At 43.5% G+C, this 12,696-nt stretch overlaps 1 protein-coding gene across 1 annotated transcript in view; it reads left to right on the top strand.

Moving 5' to 3' along the window:
- LOC146172108 (uncharacterized) overlaps positions 1–12,696 on the top strand; it is a 111,781-nt gene that overhangs the window by 20,436 nt on the left and 78,649 nt on the right. Inside the window, exon 3 of the mRNA XM_084586014.1 lies at positions 9,820–10,056. Within this exon, the coding sequence (XP_084442140.1) occupies positions 9,820–10,056 (237 nt within the window). The remainder of the gene's footprint in view (positions 1–9,819; positions 10,057–12,696) is intronic.

Genomic DNA, 12,696 nt, shown 5'->3' with positions numbered 1-12,696 from the left:
AAAACTGGATATGCCAGGGCATCTCATCATAAAGGGCCAGTGAGCCTTTTTTTACATTTAAGCCTTTTACAATTTCACACCACTTTACAATAATATTGCAGCTTTCAAGACTTCCATAAGACTTTTTTTCAAGCCCTTGATGAAGAGTATCAGATTGTCGATAAGGACATGAGATGCATCTACCACACTGCTGATGGACAGCTTTCTTCCTTCACTTTCCTGTATGCTTTAAATTCTGGCTAAGCACTGTGAACATCAGCAATACTGCATCGGAAATCCTGCTCATGCTAAAGACTACCGTTGCAATGGGCACACAACACAGACGAAAATAAAACAAGTCGAGAGAATAACACGCAGCCAATCCTGACATGTCAACAGTTCTGCACACTCTCCTGCTTGTCAGCCGGTCAAAGTTAGGCAAGTAAGGAAGGCTAAACAAAGTCACTCGCTTAGCCAAAGCATCTTAAGCAATGCGCCTGGTGCCAAATGATACTAACCAAAGCCATTTACTATGTGACCACACTAAATGCATAGCAAAGAGGAAATTCACAAAAAAAAAAAAACTGATGACTACCGAGAGTAAAACACGGACAATTGCCAATCATGAATAAAGATAATCAATCTCGTGGCACAACAAAGAAACCAAACATTTGTTAATGCATGATACCACCTCAGTCTTCATATGTAATAATGCATACCGGGGAAATTTTTCATGTCCATGAATTGAAGTAGTACCTCAGCGTACATCACATTTTTGAAACAGGTCGCTGTTGAGGGCAATGCAAAGGGCATCTTGCATTACCAAACCTTCAATTCCTTTCTTTTACCTGAACATTGCCCAGCTTGATACATAAAAGACAGGTCTCTGTTGCACTCTTGGTCTTGATTTTGTTTTATTTTTGTGTTTGCTCATTTCATATGCATTTAATCATGCTCCAGAAACATGCACTTTGTCGATAGCTGTCTTCCTACCTTTGCGATTTGTCCTGCACTCTTGGTTCAGTGTGCTTCATCACTAACTTGAGCAGCCACACACATGGATAGTGTGGCAGAGCAGGGCCCACAAATTCTCTAACTTGCACCCTTTTCCAAAATGTCCCCTTCGGTGAAACCTGACTGAATAAAACACTCGATCAGTGTGGTTCCACCTGCTCTGGCCTGCACTGCTGGAGCTGTACACCATGTAACAAAAAAGCACCTGATATAAAAATGTGATGAGGCACAATGTATAGCTGCACTTGCCTTCCTGCCTGATCAAATTTTACAGCAACAATACCAACGTTATATAATATTCGACAACTTGGAACTACCAGCTGCGCATTCTTGTCCCATGAGTGCTAACATGCTAGCAAAATGATGATGTATAGTAGGATTTCCACAGTACCGTCTTTGCCAAAAGTAACCAGGCTGCTCCGAAGGCTGGCGGAGCAAGCGCGCGGCCGTGTGGCGGCGTTGCGCTCGCTGTGGCTTATCGGTGCTTGTCAGCTCCGAGGGTACAATAGCTGACGTAACTTCGCACCCTCACTCTCATCCGTTGGATGATAAAAACTAGGCGCGTATGATGTGTCGGCTGCGGTTTCACGTGTGCGAAGCTTGGTAGAGCCCAGCGAGGGCGCTCAGTATAGCGACGGGGCTATTCGCTCTTCATGGCAACTGCCCTGAAGCAGATAATATGTCCCGTTTCTCGCTGTATAATTATACGTGCTTGTGTTCTGTAATCCGCTGCTGAAACGCACCAGCAGAATTGCGCTTTCCTGTGTGTTCCATGCGCCTGTACATCGCACCTCGAAATTTCAATATGCTTTCTTCAAGGTGCCTTGCGTAGTGCCACATTACAGGTCGTAACTAGGAAAAGCTTGTGAACCCTTTCAAGCCACCTTATCTCTCTTTTAGGCTTGCGAAATTGTGTTAGCCCTCGGGGTGACTGTTTAAAATATGTGCAATGATTGATTGTAACAAATTTTTGCACTTGCTTGTAGGTAAGTTTTGGTTTAAGTAAACTAAAATAAAACCTTCCTCGCGCTTACCCATTATATGCACATGATTGCTTTCCCGCTCGCGGAACCCTTATTTCAGGGCGACACTGTCTGGCAAACCTAGCACATATTCGTCCTAGAAACGAACAAGAGCTCACCGTGTCTACTATCACCTGTTTTTCTGTTTCCCGCAGTTGCCAAGAAGAGCGAATAGCCCCGTCGCTATACTGAGCGCCCTCGCTGGGCACAACCAGGCTTCGCACACGTAAAACCGCAGCCCACACATCATACGCGCCTAGTTTTTATCATCCAACGGGCGAGAGTGAGGGTGCGAAGTTACGTCAGCTATTGTACCCTCGGAGCTGACGAGCACCGATAAGCCACAGCGAGCGCAATGCCGCCACACGGCCGCGTGCTTGCTCCGCCAGCTTTCGGAGCAGCCTGGTTACTTTTGGCAAAGACGGTACATAAGCTTTACTGATTTGTTTTCTGATAGGGGCCTTTCATGAGTATTTTTTTCAAAATTTATAAGTTAGGCTCTGCTGTATGTGTATAGTACTAGTATAGTACTGGGTATAGTATAGTATAGTACTAGTAATGTCCCTACTGAAGGTGTGCACAGTAGATCTTCCGGTGAGATACCCATAAAGCTGGCAACGAGTTGGCCCGATTATGGGGCTTAGTTATTGCCCTTAGCAACCCAAGCTATGAGGGACATGCCGCAGTGAAGGGCTCCGAATAATTTTAACCAACTGAGGTTCTTTCATGTGCACCGATATCATACATACAGGTTCGCACTGCATTTAGCCAGGATCAAACCCAGATTCCCTGCCCTATAGTAGCTGAGTGCCCTACGCAACAAGCTTAGCAGCATGCCTTGGGGTTCAGAACAATGGGGAATGTACAATGCCTGAAAGCACTAAAATAGAATGAGTCACTGTTGTCATTGGTGTCACACCATTTTCTTGAGCAGGCTGATCAGTCTTGTCACCGACACCATTACCATTCCATGAACTGTAACAGCTGTTCTGAGCAAGGCACACTAATTTAGGATGAATAACTGCATTCATTGGAGGGCTTCCATAGATGAATTTTTTTCGTAAACTTCTAACCAACATGAGTGCCCCAGTTAACAGCGATCATTTAGTCCACTTAACATGCACACAACACATGCAGTCATTATCTACAATGCACCATTTTGAGTTCCATACAAGATTTTTACTCAGGAGCTCCTATCATATATATGGTGAAATAAATGAATTGTTATAGCAGTAATGTTTTTTGCGCCATACATATTTACTTCAGTGCTACTATCAAGCAGCGCTACAATTAATACAGAGCACAGTCATTTCCAGTCACTGTCCTTAAATGACATTATTTGCGGTAAACGCTTCCGTGTTCTCTAGAGAACTCTCCGGAACAATGCACTGCAGCTGATCCAAAATTTGGATCGCACATATGAATTAAATGAGGTGCCAGTGTCGCAGCAGTATTCCGTTGCACACATAGTCGTGTCACGAAAGGCTGAAACAACTGCGCCTCAAAAAGTTTCGTGCATTTCTCGAAATTGCATGTTCATCCTGCATTATATCCCAGCAGCCTTGTTTGCAATGCCGCGAAAAACGGTTTAACGAAGAGAACATTTTACGGCTGCCTTCAAAACCAAAACCAGCGTTTACAGCAAATTTCTTGCGTCTTGCAGTGCTGGTGACTGTTTTCTTGCTTGTCGTTTTGTTGCCGTGATCATTACGTCATACGAATTGTTCCAAGGACGGTTACCTCAGCCATTCCACAGCGTGTTGCGCGTGCACCTTGCGCGCGAAAGGTGCTGCGCTACGTGTGCACGTTTGCGCATTCCATTTACGTGTCACAACGAAAATGACGGCAGTTGTGCACGTAATGAGTTTGTTGCTTCCCGCAAGCTGTGTGCTGTAATGAATTCATTGTTACGTAAGTTGTCTTGCTGCATACGGTCTAGCGTTGTTTTTTTTTCGTGATGACTACCTACATTCCCGCACACCATCGCGTTCGCATGCTGGCGCTATGTCGGGTACGTCTCGTGGCTACCGATAGTCGGTCGAAGCACTCGGCCCAGTTCGCTTATGCAGCACAGGTCGCTTTACTGTTGATGGCTATGTTCATTCATGTGGTATGGTTTTCAGCCATGAATATCTTTCTACAACATGATGCTGTTCTGGACACTTCGACGATTTGCTGAATGCATGATCAGACTTGTGTGGCCTGATCGCGTGCATCTTCATGACTGTCGTCTGCTGTTCTGTCAAACTGCAGTGGTGGTTAGCTTAATTAGGTCTAATTCCATTGCATAAACTGGCAGGCATTTGTTCTTTCTTGGAGGCACGTGCCACTTTGGAATGATGACAAGTTTTGGGGTTAAGAGTGTAATCCGTTGAATGTTCCAAATTTTTCTTCGTGTATGTGCAGCTCGCCCGCGTCTTTCAAGTGATCCACTTCGTCGAAACGTTGCGACGAGTCCCAGTGACTGAAAAACGTTATTACATGTGCAAAACTGTTCAAGCTAGCTTTGCGTTGCATTGCAAGAAAAAAAAAAGTATTGTCTGAACGTGAGCCTTTGTATCCCATCTCACTGCATGCATAACAACTGTGTCAAGGACACCTGACACAAATAAATTACAGGAGCAGTAATTCTGAAGCATAAACTTGGAAATTTTTATTTTTTTTCACGTATCTGACTTCTTGAGTCAAGGAGGTGAATCAAAGAGTGGCTACAAAAATAGATATCGAAAACCAGCAGAGGGGCCATTAAGGCATAGATGCTCTGTCGAGACCTGTTGTCAAGCCTTCTTTGGCAAGGATGCAACACGAATGGTAGCTGTGGTTCATTTCTTCAGGAAGTAAGACCTACATCTGATGAATGCCGACAGGGAGGGAAAATTTGTCGTGCTCGCACTCATCCTGTACCCAGTCTTGTGTGTGTTCTTTTCCACAACTACCATGTCTGAAGTCAACCTCGCTGTATATACGAATGCCACATACGGGCATCTCAAGAAACGTATTGAAGTCATGAGGACTGGAGCTAAACACCTTATCTGTTTCTTTGTTTTCAAAATCCATACAGTGGAGATGTGAACGCAGACTTGCCTAAGAGTGATCTTCTGAAGAACCTTTCTGTTGAGATGTGCCTAAATTTAAAAAGTAGCTGTTTTTCTAGCGCAGTGTAACGTGCATAGAGCTCTTTTACAGGTGAGGAGATTTAAGGTTCTTTCCTCTGTATGCCTGCAGTTCTTATCTTTGAAAATTGCTTTTAGCTTCAGTTCATATAAGAAACACCCATGCAAGGCTCTACAGGAGAAGCGATTTTGCATTTAGAACAGGTAGACATTGTTCTTTCAGTGTTTTTTTTTGCACACCAGTAAAATCAAATGCTATAAGATGTGTCGGCTTGTAATTGTAATGGCTCGTAATTGTTGATGTGATGTGCTCGGTTTCCTCAATCATTTTAGGTGCAATTCTACTTCCGGAAATGTGGGAGGAATCATTACCTCAGTCACTGTAATTGATGCGAAAGAGCACAGGAGAGATCTTTAGTTATTCTGCATTTTGTTTGCTGGTTAGCTTAATGAGGACATTATCATAGGTTGTACAAGACAGTTATTACAAGCTCCCATTCCCGCTAGTTGACCTTCTATGTGACAATCATGCTAACGCATAACATTCCATGTCCGCTGCTGTGGTATATACCAAGTGTCCCTGCACTTGGTATATTCCGACTGATGATGAGGATGATGACATTGTTCAAGGCATGCTAAGAGTAAATAAGAGAGGAGGAGAGTTTGGCCTGACTTTGTGTGAGCTGTCATGTTTTTAGGGCTTTTCATATACAGTATATAGGCTTACTTGTAATCCACTATGTACAGTACACGAGCTATTCAGTTGCATGCCATGTGGTGCTGTTACAATGATGCACGCATTATAACAGTTCTTGTACCGGTGCTCAATTTCCAAACTGATCCAGCTTTCACTGCCATTGTTCTGCCAAGCACTGGCAAATATATTTAATATCTGCGACCATGTTAAATGCATATTAGTTTGCAGTGTCCAGACATGGCTGAGAACGGAGATAAGGACACTTTTAAAAAGAATATTTCTGCTGCTCATGCTCGTGGTGATCATTCTGCACAATAGATAGGCGGGCGAGTTAGTGATATATTTTTAAAAAAAAGTAATAGAGCGAACAACGGGGATACTTGTGCTGTGTTTCTCTAGCCTTCATCCCCATTGTTCGCGCTGTTATTTTTTTAAAGAGCTTTCTGCTTTTACACAGCATCAAGGCTCTTGTTATCAGTGCAGTTCAGTCGTTCTGTCTTGTCCGACTCTTAGTGACCCTATGGACCATATCACGCCACGCTTTCCGGTCTCCCTCTATCTTCCTAACATGACATAACTTCATCTGCAGCGCCTCGAAGATGCCATCTAACCATCGCGTTCACTGCCTACCCCTTTTCCGGTGACCCTCAACCTTTCCCAAAATCAAATCTTTCTCCAGCGATTCCTCTCCTCTCATCAGATGACCAAAGTAGCTGAGCTGCAACATTAGAATTTGACCCTCCAATGAGCAGTCAGGGTTTATGGTCAACAATATTGACTGATTTGATCTTCTGTCCGTCCAAAGAACTCTCAAGAGTCTTCGCCAGCACCACAATTCAAACGCGTCAATTCTTCGGCGGTCAACCTTCTTCACAGTCCAACTCTCGCATCCATACATCACAACTGGAAAGACCATAGCACGAGTTATACAGATCTTGGTTGGCAGTGTAATGTCTCTGCTCTTTACTAGGCTCTCTTTCCCAGAAGCAGGCATCTCCTAATTTCATGGCTGCAGTCTCCTTCCGGAGTAATCTTGGAGCCCAAGAAGAGAAAATCTGTCACAGCTTCCACTTCTCCCTTGATGCTCCATTACTTGGTAGGGCAAGACGCCATAATCTTTGTCTTTATAATGTGCAGTTTAAGCCCTAACTTCTCACTCTCTTCTTGTACGCACATCAGAAGTCTTTTGAGTTCCACTTCACTTTCTGCCATTAAAGTGGTATCATTCGCATATCTAAGGTTGTTGATACATTTCCGAGCAATCTTCACTCCAGCTGAAGACTCGTCCAGACTTGGCCTTCATCATGATGCACTCGGCATATAGGTTAAATAGGCAGGGCGACAGTATGCAGCCTTCTCTCACTCCTTTCTCAATCGGAAACCAATCAGTAAGACCATGCCCAGTTCTGACTATTGCCCCTTGCCCTTCATATAGCTTCCTGAGGAGACAGATGAGGTGAATTGGAACTCCCATCTATTGGAGAGCTTGCCACAATCTGCTGTGATCTACGCAGTCAAACGATTTCGCATAATCAATAAAGCAGAAGTAGATGGGTTTCCGGAACTCTCTTGCTTTATCCATGATCCAGCTAAGGTTGGCAATGTGGTTTCTAGTTCCTCTGCCCTTGCGAAACTCAGCTTGCATGTCCGGAAGCTTGCGATCCACATACTGCTGCAGCCTACCTTGGAGAATTTTCAACATCACCTTGCTAGCATGCGAAATAAGTGCGATCGTGCACTAGTTGGAACAATCATTGGCACTGCCTTTCTTTGGAATGGGGATGTAAACTGACCTCCAATTATGTGGCCACTGCAGGGTTCTCCAAATTTGTTGACATAATGTATACAGAATGTTAACAGCGTCGTCATGGTTGAGGTTTTGAAGCAACTCAGCTGGAATGCCATCAATTCTGCTAGCTTTATTCTTAGCAAGGCTGGCTAAGGCCCATTCAACTTCACTCTTCAGGATGCCCAGCTCGAGATCAGTAATCACAACAGTCTTATGTTGTGTTTGCACGTCCGGGTCCTTCTTGTACAGTTCTTCTGTGTATTCCTGCCACCTTTTCTTTATCTCTGAGGCTTCAGTGAGGTCCCTGCCTTCTTTTTCCATTATCACGCCCAGCTTAGCGCATAAGCTTCCTTTAATATCTTTGATTGTCTTATACAGAGCTCTTGTGTTCCTCAATTGGTTGTTGTTATCAACTGCTTGGCACTGTATGTTCAGGAAGGCATTCTTATCTCTTCTTGCTATTTTCTGAAAATCTGCATTGAGAACCTTGTATCTTTCTCTTTGCTCCATAACTTTTGCCATCCTCCTTTCCTCAGCTATTTGCTAAGCCTCTTCAGATAACCAGTTTGCTTTCTTGCATTTCTTTTGCTTTGGAACTACCTTAGTAGCAACTTCTTGTATTATATCACAAACATCAGTCCACATCTCTTCAGGCTCTCTGTCTTCTAGATCTAATTCTTGAAATCGATTCCTCACTTCCACAGCATATTCTGATGAAATTTGATCCAGATCATACCTGAAAGGCCTTCTAGTTTTCTGTGTTTTCCTCAATCGAAGCTTAAATTTGGCAACAAGAAGCTGATGATCAGTGCCACAATCGGCCCCTGGCCTTGTTTTTACTGCTTGTGTAGCACTTCTCCATCTCTGCCTGCAAAGAATATAATCAGTCTGATTCCTGATCAGACCGTCTGGTGAAGTCCATGTGTACAGGTGCCTCTTGTGCTGTTGAAAATGAGTATTAGCTATGGTCAGGTTGTTTTCTTGACAGTTATTATTTTGGCATTCAGGGCAGCTCGCCAAATTTGTTTTGTACTCATGGCAAAATAAAAAAAAGAAATTGATGTTATAGAGTTTTGTGTAACTTAAATTATGCTTGGGTAATCAAAGAAATTAGTAATGGAATCTGTTTAGGGGAAAGATAATTAAACTGAAAGTAGAAGAAAAAACGTGCCGATGGTGGGAACCGAACCCACAACCTCCGAATATCGCGTCCGGTGCTCTTCCAAGTGAGCTACATCGGTCTATGTCCCCCCTGCTACTTTCTTGATTATTAATGTTGTCTATGTACGGACCTTGAGAGTGTTCACCAGCGCCACCCTCAACCATAGCGGCGGACGTGGAACGTCCTGTGTTACCGCCAGTGTCACGTAGAACGTGATCAAGAGCGAGGGCGAAAGCTGTGCTAGAACGCTCTTATGCTACCAATGGCTTCAAGACTGCTAGAACAGAGACCCCCGTAAGCTACAAGCACATAAATGAAGGGGAAATGAGGGTGTTCGTTATAATACATGAAGGAAAGAAGCCAACAGTCGGCGAGGCCAAGGAAAGCATTGGGGATTGTACTTTATATCTTTCTATTTTTTAATTTTTACTTGGGTAATCACAGAAATTAGTAATGGAATCTGTTTAGGGGAAAGATAATTAAACTGAAAGTAGAAGAAGAAACAATGTGCCGATGGTGGGAACCGAACCCTCGACCTCCGAATATCGCGTCCGAGCACCGGACGCGTTATTTGGAGGATGCGTTATTTCTGTGATTACCCAAGTAAAAATTAAAAAATAGAAAGACAAAGTACAATTCCCAATGCTTTCCTTGGCCTCGCCGACTGTTGGCTTCTTTCCTTCTTAAATTATGCTTAAAATTTGAACACATTTTTTTCTTTTCTGCCACGGGATCCAAGCTTGTGATCCCTATCATCATTTGGAAATGATGCAGTGACCTTGCATCAGAGATCTGGAATGAAAAAAACTGCAGTAATGTGATCTTAGTTTCTTGTAAAAAGTGGTTTTGGCAGGTGATGCCACTGTCTCTCTTTTTTCACATTACCTAGCTTAACTCATCACTGCTTTCTATGACAGCAATCTGTTTGTCAGCTGCAGCTTCAGTCTTTCTTTGGTGTCCCTAGAAAGGCTGACAGTTTGGCTGACCGGTTTGACATTGCTCCTCACTCAATTTTGTGCTGTGATTTCTTGTTGCTTGTGCAGAACACCATCGCAGCTGGAGCTTCAGCTGTCGTTGCTCATCTCGGATGAGGAGGAGAGTCATGACTGGTATCTTACGGCACAACAGGCACCCCTGTGTGATGAAAAAGCAACATTTGTGCTCAGTGATGTGTACAGGAAGGTGGTGAAGAACCTTTACGAAGGGCCCATATACCAGATGGACTGCATAATTGAGTGGCCAGCTACGATGTGGTTCAACTGGTCTTACAATACCACCAGGTAGGGGTTTAATTTTGAACTGGTCTGCACATGGCTTAGTTACTTCATTTTTACCTTAACTGCTAACCTGATGCACGTGAGATATTTTGGGAGGGGTATGCAAAAGAAAAGTATGAAAGGTGAATGAGAAGAGAATACGTTGTAAGTACTCGCACAAGAAGAGCGAAAAGAAGAAAAGTAGCTAATCAAACACAGCTTGGGTAGTACCAAGGTGTAAAATATGAAAAAAGGAAGTGGATTACAAAGGTTTGAAGCTGAATATAGGAAAAAAAATAATGTTTAAAAATTCAAAAATGAATATCGTGCAACTGAAAAAGTGATCAGAGGAGCACATAGAAGTATTGCGTGTGGCATTTTGAAATTCAGAATAGGCTACATATTTATGGTTGTGGGGATTTTAGTTTCACTGAGAGCTGATGCTTTTCGAAATGCTGGTTCCAGTCATGTTTAGTAATAGCCCATTTAAGCCCGTAAACTAAAGTGCACTTGTGGGGAGTGTCTCTCACGAAAAGTGCACTCTGAATTTGTTAAACAATATAACATAAGTGCACTCGAGTGAGAGTACGTTCGCAGAATAAACTTCGAGAGCCGTCTGTAGCTTTGCGGGCAGTGATTTCTTCGTCACAGAACGTATTGTGTAAATGATATGCATACAGGTTGACATACGTGTTTTGTAGGTATCTTTATTTGAGTAATTGTTTTAAGATAGCTACAAGCAAGGCATCACATAACAAAAACATGATGTAAATATGTATGCAACTTTCAAATTAGGCTTTGTTCTGGCACTGTGCCGAAGCCATTTTCTGTTGTATCTGATGTTTATTGATATGCAGTCTCCTATTAATGGGACGATATCAAACTTTAGTCATTTTTTTGTGTTCTGCTATATTAGAAAGCAGTATTCTGAACTTTAGACCTGGAAGTGCACATATTTCTTTTTAAATATTTTATATAGTTGCCAATTTCTTATCTGCAAGGGCACTCTGCTCTCTCATTTAGCACTGTGCAGCGTAAAGTGTCTTGAGATGTAGAGTGCACTGCCCGTATTAACTTGCATGTTTCTCGAGGGTATAACCCCTGGTATTTGTCCGAGCGATGCCTGATGCACGAACATGCGTCCATGTGTCACAAGCATTCCGCTTCGTTGCACACGTTCCCTCATTTTTCCATGTTAGGCTTCACTTTACTCTGTTGGGATGAATCAGTATCCACCTGCTTTCTCCCCTTCTCACTTACACCAACATCAATGTCGCATAAATAAGCAATGTGACCTTCCAGCCCATGTTGTTAAAGAGGGTCCTGCCAATCTTATCTCCCTTTTGGACCAAAGAAGTGAAAGCAGTGTCAGTAACCCTGTTACAGGAGGGCCCACAATCTTGTGTTAATGGATGGCATCTTCATTATGTCCACCGTCAACCTTCATCACAGAAAGTTTAAATGTACAGCAATCAGTTATCATCTGCCACCGCACGTTCCACTGCTCATACCCAGATCCCCTTGACTCCATAGATGGCGCACATGCTGGAAGTCAGTATATAGACCTATTGCATCGGGACAAGTGAGCACGTATGCACTGGCCACACGCAGTAGTGTGCCACGGCAGAGTCCTTCAATACTCTAACGGTCATGAAACTGCCGCCCAAGACAAGAGCGGCTGCCAGGGGCGCCATCGCTGATCGAGGTGTCAGGAGATCGCGCCGGCGCCATGCGATAGGGTTGATCCTGGGACACTTTCATTCACACTCATGCAGTTATTTCCTCTTCTCATTACATTAAGCGAAATTGATCACGATTTTCCAGTATCCACTGAAGGTTCATAATATTAGTCTGCCTGATGCTTATAGGAAAAGCACTGCCAGCAGATCCACAGCCCAATCATCACTTGTGATTTTCTGGTTGTGATGTAGGGACTTCATGCTTATAATGCGACACTGAAACTGTGCTGAAAGGTGTGGTGTGTTCTTTAACCTGAAACATACAGGTTACTCCTGCATAATACGCAGTAAGGCAACGGCCGCGTTAGCAGGTGGTGCTCGCTTGATTCGCTCCGCACTTCGGTTGTTCGCGCAGCTTGTGTGCCTGCCTGTCCTAGCCATAGCATTATCCATGTTTGAACCTTTGGATTGCTCGGCAGTAATCGTCGTGTGATTTCAATGGAAGGTTGAATGTATAACTGCTGTTGTCGCTGCTGGAGCACCGCGGCATCAGACTAAGATTACCAACTTTGCAGTGCAAAATAAAAGCTGCATTTTTTTTAAACCTACTGCCTATTTCCACTTGTTTTTTGGCTGGTAAGTGGATAATTTGACGCTACTCCTGTTAAGCCATAGTACCGTTTAGTACATACTTTTTCTGAGTTCCGGCCAACTACGGATTAACAAGGTTTTACTGTAATATGAGCAGTGTGATACCACTTGGTTGGTTTCCCATAGAACTGAATGTAAAAAAAGTGTGAGAGAAGCCACATATGGTGAACTGCTTTGCATGTATATCTGTAAAGACTGAACTTTCTCATTGATAGGAAACTGCGGTGACCCTAAGTAACGGCCAAGCTCTGACCATGTTCTTGACTTGCACGTATCTCGCGTGCAACACGCTACCGATGACCGACTGTGTACAAAATGCTGCCTCTGTTTTGTG

Source organism: Amblyomma maculatum, unplaced genomic scaffold, assembly GCF_055883805.1.
Source record: "Amblyomma maculatum isolate TAMU_Amacu unplaced genomic scaffold, ASM5588380v1 scaffold_13, whole genome shotgun sequence".
Classification (NCBI taxonomy): domain Eukaryota; kingdom Metazoa; phylum Arthropoda; class Arachnida; order Ixodida; family Ixodidae; genus Amblyomma; species Amblyomma maculatum.
Note: the sequence above shows the minus strand (reverse complement) of the source record. Positions and strands in the feature narration are given on the sequence as shown.